Source organism: Prionailurus bengalensis, chromosome X (genome assembly GCF_016509475.1).
Source record: "Prionailurus bengalensis isolate Pbe53 chromosome X, Fcat_Pben_1.1_paternal_pri, whole genome shotgun sequence".
NCBI lineage: Eukaryota > Metazoa > Chordata > Mammalia > Carnivora > Felidae > Prionailurus > Prionailurus bengalensis.
The window spans coordinates 51,357,432-51,384,071 of NC_057361.1; the positions used below are offsets into that span (position 1 = coordinate 51,357,432).

Consider the following 26,640-nt stretch of genomic DNA (forward strand, 5'->3'; position numbering starts at 1 on the left):
CATAGGTGGGGAGGAGGCATGCCTTGGCAGTCACGTTTTTTGGATTCTGGGCCAAGAAGAAAGCAAAGGTGTCTTTGGCCACTGTTTAAGTATTTATAGACAACTCGTTTTTTTTTTTTAATGTTTATTTATTTTTGAGAGAGACAGAGACAGAATGCGAGTGGGTTAGGGGCAGAGAGAGAGGGAGACACAGAATCCGAAGCAGGCTCCAGGCTCCGAGCTGTCAGCACAGAGCCCTACAGAGGGCTCGAACTAACAGACCTGAGCCGAAGTCGGACGCTCAACAGGCTGAGCCACCCAGGCGCTCCTATAGACAACTCTTAATTAGCTGTGCACATTAAAAAAATCAGTGCTGTGGATAGAACCACAAGGACACACTACAAATACACACTGCCATCCCTCCATTTACAGGTCAATTTCCTTTCCTGTTTATGGTTTCTTTAGACTATGACTGTTTGCAGCTAAGTACTGTGAAGGGAAGCCAACTTTGCAGTGGAAAAGCTTCTACAAAATTTGAAATGTACTTGTAATCACTGTGCTCCTGCTCTGTGTTCCTGACCCTATATCTGGAGCTAGGGGAAAAGCACTCGATAGAGACAGAAAGGTTTCAGATTTACTCCCAGCCCAAATTCAGCCTTGCTTTATGACTTTTGGGCCACTTCTTTCCCCTCTCTTGGCCTCCATCTCACTTCTGTCACATGAGGACTTAGACCTATCAGAAAGTTTAGTGACACCTCTGGACCCTCACCTCAGAAAAATACATGCAATTTCAGCAGGCTCCTGGGCCCTCAAGAACCCAGGACTCCTTTATACAGATCTCTGAAGGCCCTTCTTCCTCTTTCATTCAAAAACTATAAAAGTGAATAGATAGATATTGGTGGAGGGGGCAGGAACTAGATTAAACAGGAATAGAAATTAAATTCTGGAACTCCTTGAATACTATAGACTCTAAGAGGAATGAGTATTGCTATCTATTCTTTATAAATTGTTGAGGCTAGAACAACCACCTATCTTAACTAGATGACTGGAAATTCTGAATGAATGCCGGCTATAAACAAAATGGCCCTTAGCCTGCAAGATCAAATAAAAAGAAGTCCCCACTTCAAAGGTTTTGGCTTATAATATCACCTATGAATGATTCATGCCTAAACAAACAACACAAAACCGTGAATCAGATCACGCTTCTAGATCCAATTACCAATTTATAGAACACACAGAAGACAGAAAAAACATATTAAACTATAATGTGGAGGTACACATTAAAAAAAATATAGGACCAACAACCTGAAATTTTAGCAAATAAATAGGAAGAAAAAAGTATGACTCAAGTGAAACGTGTGTTCTGATTTATGTGCATACACACATATTTGTGACATTTATGACACAATTGGAAATTTGAACAGACTGGATACTTGATGATATTAGGAATCACTATTAGTTACTTAGATGTGATAGTGATAATGTGGCAAAGTTTAACAAAATGGAGGCAATAGGAGTAATCTTTGTGACCTTGAATTTGGCAATGTTTTCTTAGATATGACATGAAAAACACAAGCAACAACACAATAGATACATTAGACTTCATCAACATTAAAAACTTTTGTGCTTCAAAGGATACTATCAAGAGTATGAAAAGACAACCCACAGAATGGAAGAAAATATTTGGAAATTATATATCTGATAAGAGACTTTTACCTAGAATATATAAAGAGATCTTACAAGTCAATGGTAAAAAGAATAACCAACTTAAAAAAAAACTAGCCAAGGTTCTGAATAACATTTTCCCAAAGAGATAGTCAATAAGCACATGGAAAGATGCTCAACATATTAGCTACCAGGAGAATTCAAGTCAAATGCAGGAAGTGCAAATGCAGGATATTTACTACAGCATTATTTGTAGAAAGATACCACTTTACATCCACTAGAATGGCTACAATAAAAAAGCTACATAATAACATAATTCAGGAAGATATGGAGAAATCAGAACCTTTATAACACTGCTGGTGAAAATTTAAAATGATGAAGCCACTTTGGAAAACAGACTGGTCAGTCCTCAAAAAGTTAAACATAGGGTTACCATTTGACCAAGTAATTCCACTTCTATGTATATATCTAAAAGAAATGAAAAAAATGTCCACACAAAATCTGGTACATGAATGTTCATAATTGCATTATTCACAATAGCCAAAAGATGGAAAAAACTCAAATAAATGTCTGTCAAGGTGAATGGATAAACAAAAGTGGTATAGCCATACGATGGAATATTATTCAGCCATAAAAAGGGATGGAATACTATTACTGTAACAACATAAATGAACTGTGAAAATATTATGATAAGTGAAAATGCCAGAAACAAAAGGCTTTTGTATGATTCCACTTATATGAAATGTTCATATAATTATGGTTTAATGAAGCTTTTGTTTCACTTATATATAAATATAAATGTGCTAGATTGTGATGTAAAATTTATTTCTTGTAGGAGGTAATGCCAAAATAGTTTTTAAACTATTAGCCACTCTGCTATATTATGTTGAGACAGATACTAGTGATCAGAACAGTACCATAATGTAAGCAACCAGAATCTTTCTCCTTGCTTTTTTTTTAAGTTTTTATTTGAATTCTAGTTAGTTAACATACAATGTAATATTAGTTTCAGGTGTATAGTATAGAGAGTCAACACTTCTTTTTTTTAAAAAAATTTTTTTTTCAACGTTTATTTTATTTTTTGGGACAGAGAGAGACAGAGCATGAACGGGGGAGGGGCAGAGAGAGGGAGACACAGAATCGGAAACAGGCTCCAGGCTCCGAGCCATCAGCCCAGAGCCTGACGCGGGGCTCGAACTCACGGACCGCGAGATCGTGACCTGGCTGAAGTCGGACGCTTAACCGACTGCGCCACCCAGGCGCCCCGAGAGTCAACACTTCTATACAACACCTGGTGCTCATCACAACAAATGCACTCCTTAATCCCCATAACCAATTTAACCCGTCCCCCCTCACCTCCCTTCTGGTGACCATCAATTTATTCTCTATAGTTAAGAGTCTGTTTCTTGGCTTGCCTCTCTTTTTGTTCCCCTTTGCTCAGTTGTTTCATTAAATTTCACCTATGAGTGAAATCATACAATATTTGTCTTGCTCTGACTTATTTTGCTTAGCATTATACTCTCTAACTCCACCCCTGTCATTGCAAATGGCAATATTTCCTTCTTTTTTATGGCTGGGTAATATTCCAGTGTGTGTGTGTGTGTGTGTGTGTGTGTGTGTGTGTGTACCACCTCTTCTTTATCCACTCATCAGTTGATGGACACTTGGACTGTTTCCATAATTTCACTATTATAGATAATGCTGCTATAAACATTGGGGTCCATGTATCCCTTTGAAGTAGTATTTTTGTATTCTTTGGTTACATACCTAGTGATGCAGTGCTGGATCACAAGGTAGTTCTATTTTTACCTTTTTGAGGAATCTCAATACTGTTTTCCATATTGGCTGCACCAGTTTGCATTCCTACCAACAGTGCAAGAGGGTTCCTCTTTCTCCACATCCTTGCCAAGACCTATTTTTTCTTGTTCTCCTTGACTTTGAAAGTGCAATCATATTCTACCTCCACTTCATTTTCTACTACCCTTCAATCCACTGTAGCCTGGCTTTCACTCCAATCATTTCATAGGAAACTAGAATTTCTTGTGAATGTAAACAAATGACCAACCTGTTACTAAATGGCATGGCCAATTTTCCATTTTTATTTCCCCTGGCTTCTCCCCCTCTTGATTTCATTGATGCCTTCCTCCTTCCTGAAATGCAACCTTTGCTTTGGGAACACTATCCACATGATCTGTCTGGTTATACAGTCTTTACTTCATGCCTGGGTTCTTCATTCGTTGATTAAGGCCATGATTTCTCAGGGTTTTCTAATCTCATTCCACTTTTCTTCTCATTCCACACTTGCACTGAATGGTGGACCCATCTCCCAAAGCTTGAACTACCACCGACATTACACACTGATGCACCTCTTTTAAACAAAGTTACTAGACACTAGGGGGAACAAAACCGTTGCTGGCCTGGAGCTTACAACTCTCTGCTGATGACTCCCAGGTAGTTCTCTTGAATTCCAGAGATGAATTTCCAACTGCCTTTTGGATATCTCCTCTCAAATATCTCACAAGAATGTCAAACTTAATAAATCTAAAATTGAAACCATCTTCCCCCATCCCTGCCAGCCTCCTCCTTCCCCTGAGTTCCCTGTCTTGTAAGAATTCCTCCTTGCCAAAAACCTGTGAGATATACATAAGTCTTGCCTCTCATTCATCTTGCTTCCAGCCAACCAACCAGTCTTCCAAGTCCTGGTGAGTCTTTCCCTCTTTAACATCTCTTGTGTCCTTCCTCTGTTTCCCTGCTGCTAGTACCTTTAATCAGTGCCTCACCATCTCTGATTCTATTACTATCCATTACTTGGTCTCTTGTGCTGCTCTCTTCCCAATTCAGCCTCTACTCTCCTGTCCAAATTATCTCTCTCAAAAGCAGAACAGCTCTTATCAATCCGATGGTGGATACTATAGATTGGGTGCTCAGGATCCATGTCATCCTCTTTCTAGCCTGCCTTCCTATATTGCTGAAAAGCTCAAAACCAAAAACCTACTGTAGCTTGTCATTTCTCAGGCTCCTTTTCATCCAGTGTTCTGGATGTGATTTATTTCTGGTAATCATATGCACATGCACAATATTTGGAAGGAGGTAATGACGCAGAAGCCATATTTCTGCTGCTTCTATTGGCAAGCACAGTGATGGAGATTTTAGGGTTTTCTGCAGCCATGTTACTTTTCCATAGACCCCAGTGTTTGGTTACTAGCTTTGTATATTTAGGGAGCCAGAGCACTTGATTTTTTTTTTTTTTTTGCCACTGAGGATCTGGAAAGCATAATGATACTCTAGTCAATAGTTAAGGCAATGGCAGATTCTTGATTCTTAGACTTCAGATAAGGTGGAGTGTTTCCAAAGCCCCTGATGCCTCACCTTCCTGCTTGTAGCACAGAAAATAGCTCTCCTTGTATTCTGAGAGTTATTCCTGGAAGCCCAGCCTAAAGGTCACCCCTCCAGCCTTTCCACCAATTTTGGAAGCACATCATTTTCTGTATTAGGGCTCTTTCTACTGAGAATAGCTAGAGTGATTTAATTTCTGCAGCTGAACCCTGACTCATGTAACTTCTCTGCTTAAAGGCTTTCCATAACTCCGTACTGCCTTTAAGTTAAATTCTGTAGCATGCCATACAGTTCCTTGCCAGTCTGGTGTCCTTTGGTCTTTCTAACCTCAACTTTCACCAATGCCCTCTCATTCTCCATTCTCCAGCTGAACAGAATCTACTATAGTTCTCATAATCATCAGGTTCTCTTGCCTCAAGAACTATGCAAATGTTGCTACCCTTCCCCAGCTCCCACCTCAAAATTCAGTTCACATGCCACCTCCTCCAGAAGGCTTTCTCTTATGTTCTCCCTCAAAATTATTCTGGATCATATTCTTCTCCTATAAGGCCCCGTGTTTGCCCCTCGTGGAATACTTATTAAACTGTATTGTATTTTTTTTCTTGTTTGTATCCTGCACTGGATTGTGGAACTAAGAGGGCAGAGACCATGCCTGTCTTGTTCACTGCTTTCTCTCCCATGCCCAGCACAGTGCCTAACACTTAGAAAGTGCTTATTAAACATTTGCTGAATGTATGAATATTTTCTTCATCCACTTTTTTCCACTCATAGAATCATATCTTCCAACCACAGAAGGCAATACTTCATAATACCTCAGAGAAAATCTAGTCTAAACACTTATGTCCTAGGTTAGGAAACTGAGGCTCAGAGAATGGAAGCAACATGGCCAGGATTATATAGCTAATTGCTGGCAAGGCAGAAACCAAAACCCTTGTCTCTTGAGTCCCAAACGTACTTTTGAGAGATTTCAGACTCTGGAGTATGACATTTGATCCCAGCTCCATCCATGGCAGTTAGTGTTCTGAGTGAAGTGATTGCCTGACTCTGCTCACAATTTCAAAAAATAATCGAGTCCCCCCATATTTCAAGTAGTACTCTCACTCCATAGCCAACCTTTCTGATGACAAATATCAAGAAATCAGAGAATTTTTGGTATAGCAAAACCCCTCTTCCATCCTTCATTCCCTTCTGCAATATTCCTACCAAATAGTTATCCAGTCTCAACTCTAACACCCACAACAATGGAGAGGTTCTTCTCTCCTAAGACAACCCAATCATCTCTGGAACAATCTCAGTTGATAGAAAGTTCTTCCATCTCTTTGAGCCAGATGTTATCACCACTTCTACCACAGCCAGTGCTGAGGAGCTAACCACTCCATGAGATGGTTTGGAATATAAATGCTCCAGGGGGGCACCTGGCTGGCTTAGTCAGTAGAGCATATGACCCTTGATCTCAGGGTCATGAGTCCAAGCCCTACATTGGGTGTGATGCCTACTTAAAAAAAATTCTGCAAATCCTGGAATATAAACACTCCCAAGCTCACACTAAAATTACTATAAGCATCCAGTATATCTCTTAGGAACTGAAGACCACTCATTAGATAATAATAAACACTTATAAAGTGCTAACTCAGCACCAGGCAAGGTTCTAAGCTCTTTACATATATTATCTCTTATTCCTCACAACCACCTGATGAGGTAAATACTATTACTGTCCTTATTTTACACATGATGGAACTGAGGCATGGTGGTTAAATAACTTTCCCAAAGTCACATGGCTAGTCAGTAGTGGAGCCCAGATTTGACTCTAGAGCCTATCCTCTTACACACTGTGCTATATAAGTGCTACTAAGTAACACATGTCCCATCTCCCAACAGCATCTGACAAGATGTCTCTTGGGTCACAGGAATAAAATGTTTCAATGTTCTGAACTGAGTTATAGTGGCCTACCTCCCAGGCAAGATATTTAAATCTTAAATCTTTGCTTTCTCTTAGGGAAAAGCCAATGCCTAGTTGTCTTTTGCCTCTTATGGTTCAAACAACTCCCAAAGTTACACTTCTTCCAGGAAGTACAACCAAGGAAAGTTCCACATTTTATTCTGACACCCACTGCTACTCATTTATTGCCATTCTGCCCCCACCCCAGCCACCTAATAATCCCCAATGCTTGCCACAGGCAGTCTGAAGATATTGAATCCTATATGTTTATTGTCTTGGCTACTGATATGAATAGATGTTCTTGTAAATTTGTGCATGTCAGACTCATTTAAGAGAATCAGCTCCCTGAAGACAGAGACTCCTGGCTAGTTCAATTATTCAGCACAGAGATCACTGCATCTCCAAAATTAAATTCAATAAGCACTTATTTTTTTTAATTTTTATTAATTTTTTATTAAGTAAACACTATCACCAATGCTGGCCTCAAACTCACAACCCTGGGATCAAGAGTTGTATGTTCTACTAACAGCCAGCCAGGTGCCCCAGTAAGGACTTATTCTGACAATGATGGGGGTACAGAGAGGCTCTCAGGAAGCTTAAAGTCTAGTGGGAGACATAGTCACAATGACACATAATTTCCATGTCATACAGTAAAGTGTCCTAAGAATAATCAGATAATGAATACAGTTGTTGGTGATTATAGAATGAATCATAAAATTTTATACTTAAAATGGGAATACAAGTTCACTTCCTCCCAACCTCCCTATATAGTAATACTTTCTACAGTATATGTGATGAGGTAAAGGGAATGGAAGAGGAAGAAGAGGAAACACCTACTTTGGGCATGCATGGTGCTAGGCTTTTCAACATACCATTCTATTTAATCCTCCAAAGAAGCCTGAAAAGAAAGAATTGTTATCACTATTTTAAAGAGTAAGGTTCAGAATGTTTACATCATTTGCCCATAGCCATACAGGTAGGATGTAGCAGTAACATGATTTAAATAAAGATATATTTCCAAAGCCCACTATTTCTGATGAGTTTTGTCCAGCAGCAGTTTGAATATTTTCAGTAACAGGAAACTCACTCTGAAGCATTCATAGTCATTTTTCATTTTAAGCTGAAATTCATTATTCTGTGGTTCCATTTGTTAGAACACTATCTCCTGGGCCATACAAAAAAAGCTAAGTCCTAAACAATAGTCCTCTTAAAGTGTTCAAACTCTTATTCTTCCTGAACAACCCCCTCTCTCTGTATACACAGCACACATGTACGGTTCAAACTCTGATCCTTCCTGGACAACCACATTTCTCTCTGTATACATAAGCGTGCGTGCGCGCGCGCGCGCACACACACACACACAACACTCATTCTCCAAGATAAATATGACCATTTCTTTAAGCTCTTCCATGTGGCATGGTTTGCAATCCTCCCCAGGCTGGTTGCTCATCAGTTTGTCCAACATCCCTCAGAACACATTCCCAGGTGAAAGTGACAATGGGGAGTAGGAATATCATCTGCCTTATTCTGAACACTAGTTCTTAGGAAGAGATTCCTGTGAGCTCACATTCACCTTAAATGTCTGATGTTCATGTGTGCTGCTGTGCCCTCACCATGCCTTGAGAAGTTCATGGCAAAGTGAAAAAAAAGCAGTGGATAAGAAGTTAAAACTTTCAGAAGTCCAACCTCTGCTTCTTGTTAGCTGTGTGACTTCAAACAAGTCTCTTAAATTCCTTAAAGCTCAAAAAGCTATGACTGGTTTTCAATTGTAACTTAACATAAAGTATTGTTTTAAATTTTCAACTACCAAAAAAATAAATAAATAAATTTTCAACTACCTTACCAAAGGTGTGGATGGCAAGAAGCTGGTCCCAAGTAGGATAACCTGAGGAAAGGGTGATGAGTGATTTGCTGAGGTTAAAGAATAAGGATGCATATAATTGTGTGGTTGTGAGGGGTGGTGTTTTAAGGGAGGAAACTAGACCATAGGGTTAAGAATTAGACTCTGCCTGAAGACTTTTCTCCTAGCTCTCTATAAGTTTAGCTATTTCATCTTTTCAAAAGGAATCCTTCCCTGACTACCCTCTTTAAAACTGTGCCACCTCATTGTTATCCTATTATCTTAATTTTCATTCTAGTCCTATCACTATATGAAAAGTTATATAATTAGTTTTTTATTGATTTATTGTCTCCCTGTATAAACTCTAAGCTCCATGAAGGCAGAGAATGTTTTGTTCATTGTTGTATCTCCAGCACATAGAGCAGTACTTGACATTCAACAAATATTTTTTAAATGACTGAATAACTAATGAATGAATGAATGAGTGAATAAGTGAATAAAAGCATAGCTCTGCTGACTCACAATATAGGATGCAGACGAAATGTGTCATGGAAAACATTTTCTACTGCGGCCTGTGAACAACAACTTCTGCCTCTCCCCCACCAAGGGCCTTCGTTAGTTAGAATTCCTCAAAAAAAGGACTAAAAGTTCCAGATTACAGGCTGAGAATTTCAGGACCTCTTTGGTTTTCTGTTCCCAGTTGGCACAGACTCCACTCTAAACCACCAGCTGAAAGCCCTTCCCTCAAGAATCACTGCCCATACTGATCTCATGTGGCCAAAGACTATATACATATTTGAATATATACCCAAGAACATCAGTTTCCTCCTATTCTTTACATGGATTTATTTCAGGCCTGTTTTATGGGGGGTGGAGGGGCCAAGGGGACTTATTCCAATTCCATTTCAAGTATGTCATTAGACCAAACAGGGTAGAAAGGACTGGTTGGAAAAGAGAAGCAAGGGTTTAAAAGCCCCTTCAGAGGAAGTACAATGCTTTCAGGTTTAGGCTCAAATCTTTCTGGAACAGCCAAACCCAGTCATGAATCAATTCAAGACTGGGATGGGCAGTGAATGCTTCCCTCAGTATCAGGCCAAGTAAATACCAATCTTGGAGCCTAATCTGGATAGTTCCATTTTTGGGCTTCATGACTCATTCAACCAGCTACCCTCTCCGACCCCCATGTCCAGATTATTTATTTATGAGTTTCATTTAACAGTAAACTACTGGGCAGTCAGGACACTAAATGTTCATCTTCAAATTAAGCATGAGGATTTGCTCATAGTCTCCCTTTCTTTCTTTCTCTCTCTCTCTCTCTCTCTGTCTGCCTCTCTCTCTCTCTCTCTCTCTCTCTCTTTCTCTCCCCACCCTCACTCTGTGCTTTAATTAAGCAAGCCAGGAATAGCCCTAGACTTAGAAGAAGTATATAGCTTGGTAGCTAAGAACTCAGGCACTAGAGCCAGCCTACTAAGGTTCAACCTTAGTTCTGCCAATTACTGTTTGTGTGACCAGGAACAAGTTTTTATTTTAATGCTAGTTAGTTAACATTCAGTGTTGTATTAGTTTCAGGTGTTCAATATAGTGATTCAACAATTCCATAAGTAACTCCAGTGCTCATCATGACACATATATTCCTTCATCGCCATCACCTATTTAATCCATCCCCCCATCAATCTTTCATTTGGTTACCATTAGTTTGTTCTCTATAGTTAAGAGTCTGTTTCTTGGTCTCTCTCTCTTCTCTCTCTTTTTCCTTTTCCCATTTCTTTTGTTTCATAAATTCCACATATGAGTGAAATCATATGGTATTTATATTTCTCTGATTTATTGCACTTAGCATTATACTCTGTAGCTCCACCCATGTCATTGCAAATGACAAGATTTCATTCCTTGTTTATGGATGAATAATATTCCATTGTTGGTGTTGTGAGGATTTCTGCATCTATGTTCATCAGGGATATTGGCCTGTAATTCCTTTTTTCATGGTGTTTTATCTGCTTTTGGTATCAGGGTAATTCTGACCTCATAGAATTACACTCGGAAGTTTTCCTTCCTTTTCTGTATTTTAGAATAGTTTGAGAAGAATAGGTATTAACTCTTCTTTAAATGTTTGGTGGAATTTGCCTGTGAAGCCATCTGGTCCTGGACTTTTGTTTTGTGGGAGTGTTTTCATTACTGATTCAATTTCTTTGCTGATAATTGGTATGTTCAAATTTTCTATTTCTTCCAGTTTCAGTTTTGGTAGGTTATATGTTTCTAGGATTTTATCCATTTCTTCTAGGTTATCCAATTTGTTGGCATATAGTTTTTCATAATATTCTCTTATAATTGTTTGTATTTCTGTGGTATTGGTTGTTATTACTCCTCTATCATTTGAGACTTTGAGTCCTTTCTCTTTTTTTATGGATAAATCTGGTTAGAGGTTTATCAATTTTATTGATTTTCTCAAGGAACCATCTCCAGGTTTCATTGATCTTTTCTATTTTTTTTAATTTCCATATCATTTATTTCTGCTCTGATATTTATTATTCCCTTCCTTCTGCTGGTTTTAGGTTTTGTTTGTTGTTCTTTTTCTAGCTCCTTTAGGCATAAGGCTAGGTTATTTGAGATTTTTCTTGCTTCTTGAGGTAGCCCTATTGCTATAAAATTCCATTTTAGAACCACTTTGGCTGCATCCAAAAGGTTTAGACTGGTTTTTATTTCAATTTATTTCCATGTACTTTTTAAATTTTTTTCTTTTGTTTTCTGGTTGACCCATTCATTGTTTCATTTAACTTCCATGTTTTCTGGTCTTTCCAGAATTTTTACTTGTGTTTGACTTCTAGTTTCATAGCATTGTAGTCAGAAAAGATGCATGGTATGACTTCAATCTTTTTTAATTTTCTGAGGCTTCTTTTGTGGGGTAATATGTGATCTATTTAGAAAATGTTTCATGTGAACTTGAAAAGAATGTGTATTCTGCTGTTTTAGGATGGATTATTCTGAATATATCTGTTAAATCCATCTAGTCCAGTGTGTCATTCAAAGCCATTGTTACTTTTTGATTTTCTGTTTAGACGACCTGTCCATTGATGTAAGTGGGGTATTAAAGTCCCCTACTATCATTGTATCATCATCAATTAGTTCCCTTATGTTTGCTATTAAATGTTTTATATATTTTGGTACTCCCATTTTGAGTGCACAAATATTTATAGTAATTATATCTTCTTGTTGGACTCTCCCCTTTATGATTATATAGTGCCCTTCTTTGTCTCTTGTTACAGTCTGCTCTAAAGTCTATTTTTTCTGATATATGAATTGCTATTCTGGCTTTGTTTTGACATCCATTTGCATGATAGATGTTTCTCCATCCCCTTTCAGTCTGCAGGTGTCTTTAGTTCTAAAATGAGTCTCTTGTATTAAGCATGTAGATGGGTCTTGGTTTTATATCCATTCTGACACCCCATGTCTTTGGATTGGGGCATTTAGTATTTACATTCAAAGTAATTATTGAAAGATATGCATTCACTGCTATTTTGTGGTTGCTTCTGAAGATTTTCTCTGATCCTTTCTTGTCTTTCTTTCATGGTTTGCTGGTTTTCTTTAGTCGTATATTGGATTTCTTGCTCTTTTTTTCTTTCCATATTCATTAGTGGTTTTTGATATAGGGTTACCATTAGGTTTGCATAGAACCTATTCTGCATAAAACACTCTATATTAAGTTGATGGTCATTAAGTTTGAATGTTTTTAATGTTTATTCTTTTTTTTTTTTGAGAGACAGAGCACAAGTAAGGGAGGGGCAGCAAGAGAGAGAGAGAGAGAGAGAGAGAGAGAGGGAGAGAGAGAATTTGAAGCAGGCTCCAGGCTCTGAGCTGTCAGCACAAAGCCCGATATGGGGCTCGAACCTACAAACCATGAGATCATGACCTGAGCCGAAGCTGGATGCTTAACCACCTGAGCCACCCAGGTGCCCCAAGTTGATGGTCGTTTAAGTTTGAACCCATTCCCTCCTCTCCTCCCCATGTTTTCAGTATATGATGTCATATTTTACATCTTTTTATTTTGTAAGTTCCTTGAGTGATATTTTACAAAACATATTCATTTTTGCTGCCTCTGTGTTTCTCCTACCTTCATACTTTCACTTTTGGTCTTTCATTTCACTTAAAGATCCCCTTTAATATTTCTTGCAGGGCTGCTTTAATGGTCATGAACTCCCTTAGTTTTTATTTGTCTGAGAAACTCTTAATCTCTCTGTCTATTCTAGATTAGAGCCTTGCTGGGTAGTGTATTCTTGGCTGTAGATTTTTCTCTTTCAGCACTTTGAATATATCATGCCACTACCTTCTGTCTTGGAAGGTTTCTGCTGAAATATCCCTTGATAACTTTATGGTGTTTCCTTTGTATGTAACTGTCTTCTTTTGTCTTGCTGCTTTAATTTTTTCTTTATCACTATATTTTTCCATTTTAAGTATAATATGGCTTGTTATGGATTTTTTAAAAATTTTTTGGAGGTTCTCTGTGCCTCTTGGATCTGGATATCTGTTTCCTTCCCCGAATTAGGGAAGTTTGGGGGTATTAAATACCTAATAAAATAAATTTTCTTTCCCTTTTTCTCTCTCTTCTTCTACTGAGACTCCTATAATGAATATTATTAAGTTTGATGGAGTCACTGAGTTCCCTAAGTCTATTCTTGTTTTGCATAATTCTTTTTTCTCTCTTTTTTTCAGCTTGATTACTTCCCATTACTTTATCTTCTAGGTCATTAATTTGTCCCTATGCTTCTTCCATCCTGCTATTTATTCCATCAAGGGTGTTTCTCATTTTGTTTATTTAGACCTTTATCTCTGCTATGTTTTTCCTTATGTTAAGTGTCTCATTGATACTTTCTACTGTTTTCTCAAGTCCAATATCTTTGTAATCATTACTTTAAATTTCTATCAAGCATGTAACTTATATCTGTTTCATTTAGATCTCTGGCCATGGCCTTGTCCTGTTCTTTCATTTGGGACAAATGCCTCTGTCTTTTCATTTTGTCTATTTCTCTCTGTTAGGAAAGGCAGGTAAGTCCCTTCTTAAGTGTAATGGTCTTATGAACAAGAGGTCTTATAGTGTCCTGAAGTGTAGTGTCCCTTGTTCCCCAGGGCCTTGTGCTCTGGGGAGTGTCTCCAATTTGTGCTGCATGTGTTCTACTGTTGTATCCTAGCCACTTTATCCTTCAGGCCAGTTGTCTGAAGAAACTCTCTTTGCCTGTCATGGGCAGTGTTTGGCCCATGGCCTGAATGTGGTGAGTTTTTTTTCCTAGATGTGCTCTTGTCTGCTTGTGAAATGAGACCTGTTGCCAACACTACAAGAACCATGGCTCCACAAAACTCTCACATCAGGAGTTTCAGTGTAAGCAGGGTTTAGGGCTTGTCTTCTGGGGGAGGGTACCCCTGCAAGTGTGACTGGGAAGAGCAGTTCCATCAGTGTATGGGGGCAGGGCTTGATGTAAGCAAGTAAGGTAGTCAGTGTCAGTGCTGCTGTGCTGTTTTCCACAGTTGTCCTTGTACTTGCTAAGGGGCAGGGGAGGGATGTGGCACAGGCCAGTTCCTTTCTTCTCAGAGGGGTCTGTATGTGAATGCTGGTTCTGTAGGGCACACTCCAAGATGAGCAAATAACCTTCCCACTGTGTGCCCCCAGGCACTCTTCAAATTGCTGTTTCCAGGCTGTTTGTCCCAGGGCTGTTTGTACTGCTTTCACTTCTAGAACAGCCCCAATGCCCTCTGGGCTCTCCCTGAGCCACTAACCTTTAGAACTCCAGGTTTTAAGCCTGGCTGGTTGCAAGAACTCATGAATTCAGTCCCTCTCACTTTCCAAGCCAATTGCTATGGGGAATCATCATCCATGTCCTCCCCCGTGTGCTAGTCTGTTTCTTGCCCTTCTCTACAACTGTAGCTCCCTTCCCACTGCAGCAGCCATTATCTGTTTCTCTCCCAAACTGTGTCTCTGCACTTCCTGCCTTCTTCAATGTGGCCTATTCTCTACCTTTAGTTGTGGAGTTTGTTCTGCCAGTCTTCTGGTCATTTTCTGGGGTATTTACAATTATTTGATTGTTATCTAATTATATTTGTGGGATGAAGCAAGCATAGGGTCACCCTACTCTGCTGTCATCTTTCTGCTCTCTCTCTATTTAATGTCTCTGAGCCTCACTTTTCTCATCTTAAAAATGAGGAGAATGGTATAATGCCCTTCACTTGGAGCAAGCCTCATACTTTCACTACCCTAGTTTCCTCATATGTGAAACAGATTCATACAGTTGTTGATGAGGGTTTAAAGAATCAATACATGCAAAGCAATTAGAACAATGCTGGCACACAATAATTCTCAATAAATACTAACAAATACTATAATTTAGGGTTTGAATACTATCTCTGCCCCTAACTTTAGGCAAATGATATACTCTTTAACCCTCAGTTTCCACATCTATAAACAGGAGAAACAAATAATACCTACCAAAGAAATGATGAAATAAATGATTTGAAAGTGCTCTATGGAGTAAAAAATTGTTTAAAATGTGAAGAATTGTTTATAGTAGAATAAAGTAGGGGGCATACTAAATGGAGATTCTACCTATTCAAGGCTCCCTGCTGCTACCTCCCAAATTCTGAATAGGCCTATTTCTCATCAGGCACCATTTGGCAATACATGTGTGGAGAAGATTTTTCATCTCTCCCAGATTTAGTTTCCCCAACTTTAAAGTACAAACACTGTTGTGAGATTTACATGAATTCATGTGTGTGAAGGTGCTTTTAAAATGCAAAACACCAAACAAATGTGAGGAATTATTATTGTATTAAAATAATAAAGGCTATCATTAATTGAACGCTTGCTATGTGAAAGACCATACCAAGTGCTTTACATATATTAATTTCATCCTCATAATAATACCAATAACCAGGTATACTATTATTGAAGTTTCACAGATAAGGTATGGTGGTTAATTTTATGTGTTAAACTGACTGGACCACCATGCCCAAATATTTGGTCAAACATTAATCTGAATATTTCTGTGAAGGTATTTTTTGATGAAATTAACACGTAAATCAGTGGATTTTGAATAAAGCAGATTATATTCCATAATGTGGGTGGGGCTAATCTAATAGATTGAAGGTTTTAATAGAACAAAGATTGACCTCCCCTGAGCAAGAAGGGATTCTGCCAGCAGACTGCCTTTGGACTCAGGCTGCAACTCTTCTCAGATTGCTGGCCTACCCTGCATATTTTGGACTTGCACCTCTATATTCACATAAACAAATGCCTTAAAATCTCTCTCCATCTCTCTCTACAGATGTACATACGCACACACCCTGTTGCTACTGTTTCTCTGGAGAACTCTAATACATAGGAAACTGAAGATTAGAATGGTTAAATCCCTTGCCCACAATTACACAGCTAGTCAGTAGCAGAGCCAGAAACATAAGGATCATCTTCCTTGTTTCTGCCCTGTTCTGCATCTCTTTCAATCAATCCAGCAGCAATAAGCATTGAATCCATCTCCAAAATTGATGTTAAATATTCCCTCTTCTCCCCAACCTCACTGACTTCATCTCTGCAGCAGCCTCTTAATTGGGCTTGCCATCTCCACTTTCATCCTCCTCAATCCATTCTCTATAGATTATTGTTAAAGTCAACTTCTCAGATTAATAAGCCAACCCCATCATTCCACTGCTTCAAATGATTCCTATTGTACTTAGAATGAATAGCACTTGCCAGTGTCCAGCACTGTCATGTACACTGTGAGCATATTAACTCAATCCTCACAATAACACTATGGGTAGTACCATTATTATCCCCATTTTTGAAAGGGCAAAACTGAGCCTCTGAAAGTTTAGGCAACATGCTTATGATCACAAAACTAGGAAGCAGCAGAGTCAGAATTCAACCTGAGCAGTCTAGTTCCAGAGTGTGTGCTATTAACCACTGAATCATACTGCTTTTGAGGATAGTTGATGCACACCCTCCCTGGGCCTACAAACTCCCTAAGCCTTCAAGGCCCTGTGTGAGCTGGTCCCTCCCTGACTCTCTGTCTTCCTATCATGCCACTTGCCCTTCTCTCCCTGTGCTCCAGTCACACTGGCCTTCTTTCTATCCCTCAAACATAAACTATTTCAACCTCAAGAACTATGCACATGCTATTCCTGCTGCCTCCCCTAAACTCCTCAAAAACCTCACTGTCTCTTCTTTATTCTTTTTTTTCTTTATTTATTCTTTATTGTAATCCAAAGTTGTTAGGATCTTTCCCCAAATTTCTACACAGCTGACTCAACTTAATGTCACTTCCCTGGGTATGCCAGGAAGGTCCTTCGACATAATGTTTCTTCATGACGGTAAGACATCTCAGACCTAGCTGAATGCATTTGTTCCCCCTACCACCAACACCACTGTCTGGTTTCCATTACTGACCAGCTTAATCACTTGCAGAACTAGTCATGCTCTAACACACACACACACACACACACACACACACCAAAAATAGCATGATGAAAAATCTTCAAAGCGGTGGGCTCCTAAGAAGCTCTTTTCATTATGTAATGTGTTTGGGAGCCTTTCTCAGTCGCTTCTCAAACAGAGAGTTCAGGAAGCCTTGGGCTTGGGTGGGAGAATTTGTTCCTTGTGAATGAAATTCTTATTCCATCTCTTCATGCTCAGAGAAAAGTTAGGTCTGTTCTTTTGAGGTCTGAATTCAGGGTAGAAGAGATCATATTCTGCCCATCCAAGTGTATAACCCTATATCCTGTCAGGAATAATAATTACTCCCTTTATGGATAGAGAATAGCAGAGTTAATATAGCCCTTTCCTGTCTACTCACTCATGTGATTCTCACAGCAGACTCAGAAGATAAATGAGGCTATGTAATGGTTAATTTTATGTGTCAACTTGACTGGGCCACAGGGTGCCCAAACATTTGGTCAAACATTATTCTGGGTGTTTCTGTGAGGGTGTTTCTGGATGAAATTAACATTTGAATACATAGATTAAGTAAAGCAGAGTGTCCTCTCCAATGTGGGTGGGTTCCTTTGAATCAATTGAAGACCTAAATAAAACAAAAAGGCTGAGTAAGAGGGAACTCCTCTTGCCTGATGGCTTAAGCTGGGACATCGTGTGTGTGTGTGTGTGTGTGTGTGTGTGTGTGTTGCCTCCAGGTATCAAATGCAATCTTTCCCATGCTCTTACCCTCTCCATCTGTGCCACAAAAGGGACCCTCCACCACTCAGTCTTATCATGTCATTGCCCTACCTAACAAGGCAAAGCTTCTAACCCTGGCATTAAAGGTCTTTCTTGATGTGGTCCCAGTTCATCTGGCAATAATTACTGGATCCAACCACACCACAGCACTCATAGTTTATTTCCAGAATATATGATTCCTTTCATGCCTCCATTCTTTGCCTAATGTTGTTCCCTGTGCTGGGAACATTTCTTGCCTCACTAACTATGCCTATTCTGCACATCAAGCCAACTCTGTCATTTGAAAGGCTTGACAGTACACCTTAAATACTTTCTATTCTAGAAATCCCTGCCTAATCCTTTGAATCCCCTCAACCATGTTCCTACTCCCCTCTACTCCCACATCACCATCTTTGTACTTCTTATAGCATTTCACCCAGGCTGACTTATGGCTCCCCTACTGAATTATAAGCTCCTGAAGGCATAAACCACATCTTGTCTTGACTATCCCATACCTCAGCCTGATATAGTGCCCTGGAAAGAGTAGCTGCTTGATAAACATCCATTTTCTTAAATGACCTGTTAAAATCCATTGCAGCATTATCAGGCAAATGACTGGAGACAAACTAATTGGCCATCAGTAAAGGACCCAATAGAATCCTGTGTAGCCATAAAAAAGGAGGCATATCTGCATGTACTGATATGAGATAATCTTCAAGAATATTGTTAATTGAAAAAAAGAGTCAAGCACAGACTGTTGAATATGCTACTAACTGTATGAAGAGAAGAAAGTGTCTGTGTGTGTGTGTGTGTGTGTGTACATAAGTAAAATCTTGTAAAGGCATGGAATATAGATATGCAAACACTTAAGAAACTTATAACAGTGGTTATCTCTAGACGACATGACTAAGAACCAGGGGAAGGAGAAAGACTTATGAAGACTTAATGTTTACCTCAATCCCTTCTCTGCTCTTTAAATTTTGCACCAAGTGCATATATTACCTATTCAGGATAAATAAATTTTGTCATGCCCCTATTACATGGGGGAGGGAACATATTGAGATGTTATTAAGTATTGACATAAATTTCTTTTTCAGATTAGCTAGAAAGGACCCTGAGGAATGTAATATAATTAGTTGACGATTGTAATCAAATGAAGTTGTGGTTCTGAGCCAACTGGGATGGGCTCTGGCTCTGAAGGGAATATAAAAATAAAAAAAATAAACCTTTTTACAGCTTTACTCTGCTCCAGGCATTGTTCACAGTACCTTACATGCATTCACTCATTTAACCTTCACAACACTATCAAATGGGTAGTTACTACCATCTTTCCAACTTTAAAAATAAGGGGCCTGAGGAGTTAAGTAAGCTGCCTAAGACCACACAAACAATAAGCAACCAGAGCAAGTATTTGAATGCAGGGAATCAGGTTCCAGGGTCTGTACTCCTAAACATTCCACTATGTTGCTAACACCAACACAGAGTGATGAAAGCTAGAGAACTCTGCTGTATCACCAGCACCTAGCAGTTTATAAACAATCAATAAATACATTGGATAAATGTGTGAATAGATGGATGGACCAATAATTGGATGTGTGCATGGGTGAGTAAATCAATGAGGGGATGAGGGATGTATAGAGGGATGGGGGTGTGTGAATGGGTTGTAGCTAGGTGGTTGGGTTGTGGAAAGAGTAAGGCTTTTTTAATCAGATCTTGATTTGAAATCTGATGCTTCCCTTTATTTAACCTTGAGCAAGATACTTAAATTCTCTATCCCTGTTTCTAAGCTGGACCAGGCTATGAACTCTGAGAGGCAGGGACATTTTTCTGGTTTTTTTGTTTGTTTGTTTTTCCCCTGCTATACCATACCACTGTACCCCCAATGACTAGAAGAGTGCCTGTAACATAGTAGGTTTTCAGCAAATATTTTTAGATGAACTTATTAACTAACAAATGTGGATATTAAAACCCATTTTGTAGGGGCTAATATGAGGACTGAGATAACATTTAGTATACCTGTCATATAATAGGTGAGCTTCCCTTCCCTTGCCCCCCTGCTATTGAGGGTTGCAGAAAGCACTCTTAACTGGGAATTGAGATATGTGGATTATTTTCCCAGTTACTGAGCAGCTGTATGGTCTTGAGTCAAGCACCCTCCCTCTCTGACACTCAAATTTCCCAATCTATAAAATGAGTGGTATTCAGCATTTTGTGTAGGAGATAGGGGGGAATACAGGGCAAACAAAACCTTTTTCCAAAATCTTAAGCAACAATACAACATATAAAGCAAACCCAGGTGCTCTTGACAGATCAAAGGTGAGAGACCCACATTCCTGGTTACTCCTGCCCACATCCTAGAGTGGACTGGGCCTGCTCTAGCTTGGGAGAATACTTCAAAAAGAAAGAAAGAGAGAGAAAGAAAGAAAGAAGAAAGAAAGAACAAAAGAAAGAACGAAAGGAAGAAAGAAGAAAGAAAGAAAAGGCTCAAATTTTGTTCTCATCCTTCATTTTATCAGGCTGAACTGCATTTTGAAATACTTGGTAGTTCATCTACTGTCAGAACTTAACTGTCACTAATACCTCCCAATCCTCTGAGCTCAATATGTAGATCATCAACTGCCTATTGGATATGTCCGTATGAGTCTGTCCAAGCATCTCAGACTCAACATAGCTCAGACTGTGCTTGTCATCTCCCCTCTCCAATCCCTACCTAAACACTGGTTCTTAATTTGCATTCCCCATTTCTGTGATGGATATAACTGTTCATTTGGTCTCACAAGAAGACTCTGTCACTGGGAGGAAGCAAGAAAGACTAGAGTATGTCAAGTCTTGATTGATCCTTCACCCGATTGATGGCAGTATTTTTACTATTGGCCATATCCATCAGGCTACGGCTCATTATCCAAAGCCAAATTCAAATCCTGAGATTCTGCATTTTTACATTGGCAAACATACATGTGAATTAACTGTGACAATGACTGCAGGTCATCTCCTCACAGTCCATTCTCCTCTTCTCCCTTTGTATCAGAAACCTTGCCCCTGATCATTGGCTGTGCACATTGCCTCCCAGTTTACATGACTACTTTCCAAGTTTCCATTGCAACTGGAAGCATCCATGTGACTCAGTTCTGACCAATGAGATATGAGGAGAAATATTAAATAGGACTTCTAGAAATATTTCTTTAAAAAGCATAGCCAAATTTGTTTCCTCTTGTTTTGAACCTTCCAGTTGCCTAGAAAGTGGATGTTAATAGATGTCCTGAAAATTCCACACCCATCTCGGACCAGTAAGTAACCTCAACAATGAAAGCCAAATGCTGGGATGGTGGAGCAGAGAAGTTCCTAAAAGTTTCCTGAAGCTTCCGTATTGGCCCTGGTATGCTTGTCTCCTGACTTCATTTTTTTTCTAAGTAGGCTCCATGGCCAATGTGGGGCTTGAACTCATGACCCAGAGATCAAGAGTCACATGCTCTGCCAGTGAGCCAGCCAGGTGCTCCTCCCCTGACTTCTTTCATGTGAAATAAAACCTGTGTGTTTTAAGCCAATATAAATAAATTTCTGTTATTCATAGCAGAAGCAAATCAACTATTAGACTTACCAATTAGCCATTCCATCTTACATATGCAGAGATTTCAACCAACTCCAATGTTGTGACTTTTACAAAGGTCACATGAAATTTGGCATAGAATTTAATTCATAATTTCATATGCTTCTCCAAAGTAGAGGCAAACCAAGAGTGGGGCAATAGAAGTTGACAACCCTTAGTTCAGGCAATGAAGGAGTGCACTATCTATAAAGATTTTTTTAAAGACTAAAATGTCAAACTGTTTTTGTTGTTATCACCATGAACCAGCGATTTTAAGCAATGTCAGTAATAAAATACTTCTCCCTGAAAAAAAACCTTTTTTGGTCAAAGTTCTAAAAAATTGTTGTTACTACTGAGTTTTAAATCAGCACCTTTTATTACTCATCATTTAATAAAACTGTATTCTACATGGAAGTTGATTCAGTTGCCTGCCCCCATACACAGACTTTACATGTGTTCCTTCAGTTCATTCCACTTGCAAAGCTTTAGAATCACTCAAAGTAGCTTTGGGTGCATTTCATGTCTGTAATACCTCTGGTACTATATGTTCCATCATTTAAATAGTAGGTTCAAAGTAAACAATGATGGCACAGGGATTGTAAAGTCAAAGAAAAAGAATGTAAGTCACTTCAATTCTGCCATTTTACTTGACCAATTGGAGTTTTTATTTGTGCTTAAAATGTAAAATAGCAAAAACAATACAACTGCAATGTGTACTATTTTTGTTCAGTAAGTGTACATTTTAGGTTATATGCGAGATGTTACTGAATCTAAATATCTTTCAAATTGAAGTTTATTCCTCTTTTTCATTGCTAATTAAAACTTAAAAATAAAACAACAAAACAATTATTAGTCTAATTACTACATGATTATTACTGAAAATAATTTTGTCATATAGATTAGGGAGTATTAAAAATGATTTATTCCTGGGGCGCCTGGGTGGCGCAGTCGGTTAAGCGTTCGACTTCAGCCAGGTCACGATCCCGCGGTCCGTGAGTTCGAGCCCCGCGTCAGGCTCTGGGCTGATGGCTCAGAGCCTGGAGCCTGTTTCCGATTCTGTGTCTCCCTCTCTCTCTGCCCCTCCCCCGTTCATGCTCTGTCTCTCTCTGTCCCAAAAATAAATAAACGTTGAAAAAAAATTTTTAAAAAAAGGAAAAAAATGATTTATTCCGGATATCACATATGCTAAGTATACCACATCTCTAAAGTAGTAATAATGCAATTAATCTTATTGTCCAGAATCCAAGAAAGCAAGGAACTGGCTCACTGGTAATCCACATAGAACCAACCCTCTATCAGCCCCATCAGAGGCCAAGAGCCCAAAGAATATCATTTGATCATTGGCTTAGATGTAAAATGTCCCTGCATGCATACACCCATTCTTCGTTCATTATAGCCCCACACTCAGCCATCTGAGAATCAAGTGGGTGCTCAGGAAGGAGAGACACAAATTATTTACAAATGAAGCTGACTATAGCACTTTCACCCTCATCTAAGCCACCATTACCTCTAACCTGGACTATTGTAAGAGCCTCCTTACACCTTTTTCCTTTGCCCCACTACAATTTATTCTGTTAAATTTTAAGTCAGATTATATTCCTTACCTTCCAGAAGCTACCAATTTCACTCAGATTAAATGTCCCTGGGACATTGGTTTCCTTGCTGTTCCTTAAACAAACCAGCTGTGAGCTCTCTCTGTGTGTGTGTGTGTGTGTGTGTGTTTCTTATGCTTAGAAACCGCTTCTCTTAAATATCTGCACAGAGCTTGTTCCTCCATTTCCTTCACATCTCTGCTCAAATGTCTCTTAATCAGAGAGGCTGTGAGTCATCTGTCTAATATATCATTCTGCCCCCTTCTTCTTTTTATCCTCTTACCAGGTTTTCTTTTACTTCTTAGCACTTAGCACCTCCTGGCATACTGTATATTAATTTGTGTAGTTGTTTAGTGAACACCCAGCCCCCAGAATGTAAGATTTATGAGAATTGGGAATTTGTTTTTGTTCAGTGCTGTCTCCCCAGAACCTAGATCAATGCCAACTCATAGTAGATACTCTATATTTTTTTAATGAATTAACACCCTCAATAGTACCTGCAAAATAAGGTATTTTACACCCATTTTATGGATGAGAATACTGAGGATGAAAGAAGTTTGGCAATTGGCAAGTATTTCAGAGCTGAGAAGTGTAAAATCCAGGACTTCAACCTCAAACTTTTGACTCTGAGACCAGTGTTCTCTCCACTCTGGGAAACTGCGTTACAAACAGAAGTTATGAATAAATATACTAAAGAATTTACCATCAGAAGTGAACTCACAGTTTTTTAACTTTCTACTGAGACAGATTTTATTCTGTAAAATCCCTACTGATGTTTTATGTTCAAGAATCTTCATTTACATGAAGTACAGTAACAATAGTCAAATGTTCTAAAAATAAATCTTGCTGTTATAAAAGGCTTAATATAAATTCCAAACACTTTGCAAATGAAAGAACATGGAATAAAGACCTTTTGACTGGCCACATTATAAAATGGTGGTTAAACAAATACTCCCTATTTTTTTTTTTCATAATAAGCCATTAGTCACATTTTATCCAACATTTACTTCTAGGAATCTGAGAATCTCAGACCTGGAAGGAATTTTGGTGAATCATTAATAGCCCCATTTAACAGGTAAGAAAACTGAAGCCCCAAACATTCATACCAAAACAGTAGCAGGGCCAAAACTAGAGGCTTCCTGCCTCTAGGCTAGAATACAGTTTCTTGAACTCTGGCAAATGATTAAAAAATGATTTCATCATATAATATTCACCACTTCAGTCCCCTAAAAATATTATAATACTTCCCCATCAATCAATCTTTAATTCCACAGTCTCCACAAGGTATCTGTTACTTCCTCTTTTCTTTCACAACTGGAAAAAGTTCAGATCTCTCAATTAATTTAATCTGTTGTCAATCTTCACCCCTATACTAAAATATATTTAGAAGAGGAGGGAGGTCTCACCCAGACTGAGCTACCAAAAATCCAGGGCTGGCATGTTTGTTTTTTTCAGGCAAATTTCATGACATTAGTTCATCCTGAAGAAAGTTCTTTCTCAATATCATAACTGTTTATTCCTTTCTGTCTCTTTCAGCACCATTTGAACAGAGGATTCTGTGGAGCAGTGGGGAGGGACAATGACAAAGAGAAGACTCCTGTGCTAGACTCAGCTTTTCCTTCATGGAGCTGTGTGGCCCTGGGCAAGTCTCTCCCATTCTCTGGGTTTCAGTTTTCCTGGATGGATGACAAGAACTTGAAGGTCTTTTCCTGCCCTAACCTTTTCTGAATCTACAAACACTTGAAACAGCTTTGATGGGACTCTAGGGAAGGAGGGGTGTCTGAGAAGAATCTCTTAAGCCCTGATATATAGGATTATACACTGGAAGCCTTTAAAAACCACTGAAACAAAATTCTAAGGAAACCGTGAAGAAAGGAGGACAGCTTCTCTGAATACAGAACTATCAAATTGCCTCTTCCCTTCCAGAGCAGGAGCAAAAAAATTGTTAAATATCAGTTTTTCCCCAGCTGCTTCAGGCTACTTTGCTTCAGCTTCGGGTTGTGGCTGCTAGTGCAGAAGTGTGGGCTAGGATTGCCATCAGCACCTGCTAAACCAACCCACATGCCCTCCAAGATCCTCTTGCCCATGGATCTTATTCCCCAGAGTCCCTGACCAGACTTGAGCTACCCTTGGCTGAGTCAGAGAGGCATCAAAATGCAACCACCACTTCTCCTCTGCAAGGGAAGTCATTCCAAGGTCTCCAGATGAAGAAGCGAACACCGTAACATACAATGAACTACGGGAAGATAATACTAAACACATACACACACACACACACACACACAGCACACACACACACACACACACACAAGCACATACTCCTTGGATGAGGGTGGGGGTAAGGAAGAGCTCTCCTAACTGAATGAGGCTCAGACCCATTTCCAGGATGGAGGTTTCTGCAGTTTTCTGTCCTGTACAAAACCCCAGATGTGTATAGGATGACCCCAGCCCATGCAAGCAAGGACTCCAGGCTCCCCTATGCAGTTTCCCTGAAAGTCACTCCCTGGCCCTCAAGCTCTGAGACTGGCCAGGGTGAGGGGTACATGCAGCCTGTTTGGAGGACCATGAAGCTCTCCCATACTGCCTTCTTGCAATCCCAGGCTTTTTGACTACCTTCTCCCTCTCAAACCCATACCAGATCACCGGCCTCCCTCGAGTCCCACTGTTCTCAGAGAGACCCTCTGCCAGCCCCCCTTGCCTCATTGGTCTTCCAGGTGACCCCCAATCTTATCCCACTCCAATGCGGGGGCAGGAAGGAATGGATAAAAATACGGAGCGGATGGGAGGGGTCTTTCTTCAGCAGGCGAGTGAGCAAGGGCTCCTAAAATGGCCACAGCAAGCTAGCTAGTGTCTCAAGGACGGCGGAGAGGGTGGTGGGCAGAAGCCAGGGGGCTCCCGGCAGGGCGGCTGGTGAAGGAGCTGGAGGTGGGGCTAGGGAACTGAGGTTCAGACAGGGTTAGCCAGGGTTATATGCACTCACCATTCCTGATCCGCCCCTAATCCACTGCATGGTGCCTGCTTAGTCCGGCTTCGCTGAGGCCTGGGTGGCTGGCGCGGGTTGTCTCAGGCTGGCTGGCTGGGCTGGCAGGGCTGGATCCAGCGAAAGCCCAAGCGCCCCCTCCGCCTCCCCTCCTCCACAGTCTTACAGCCCAATCCCCTCCGCCCCGGACCTCCCCTTTAGTCAGGTTGTTCCATCCCAGCTGGCAAGCTCTGCCTCTCCGCCCTGCAGCTCCAGGGGTGCTTTGCTGGGAAAAGCGTAGGAGGAGGGTCCCAACCGACTGCCTTTGTCCCCTGCCACGGCTTCAGAACTGGGAGGCGGGGTGCAGGGAGAGGATGGGGGTAAATGACCTCCACCCAGAGAAGGCAGCTGCCACCTCTTCTTGCCCCCGACCCCGTGCTGTAGTTAGATGCTGCTTATTGCGGGGTTCCCCAGTTGTGCCAATTGTGTCGAGTCAGCGAAAAGTCCTCTCCAAAGTTGCCAGAGGTGTTGGGCCATCTTCCTGAATAATAAGATCCTGC

General features: G+C 39.9%; 1 protein-coding gene across 2 annotated transcripts in view; it reads right to left on the minus strand.

The window, feature by feature from the left end:
- ARHGEF9 (Cdc42 guanine nucleotide exchange factor 9) overlaps nucleotides 1-26,242 on the minus strand; it is a 195,939-nt gene extending 169,697 nt beyond the window's left edge. Inside the window, exon 1 of one of the 2 annotated variants that reach the window (XM_043571349.1) lies at nucleotides 26,102-26,242. In XM_043571349.1, coding sequence (XP_043427284.1) covers nucleotides 26,102-26,131 — 30 coding nt within the window. In that variant the 5' untranslated portion in view covers nucleotides 26,132-26,242. The remainder of the gene's footprint in view (nucleotides 1-26,101) is intronic. The other variant, XM_043571345.1, reaches the window with a different exon arrangement.
- Nucleotides 26,243-26,640: the final 398 nt, after the last annotated feature.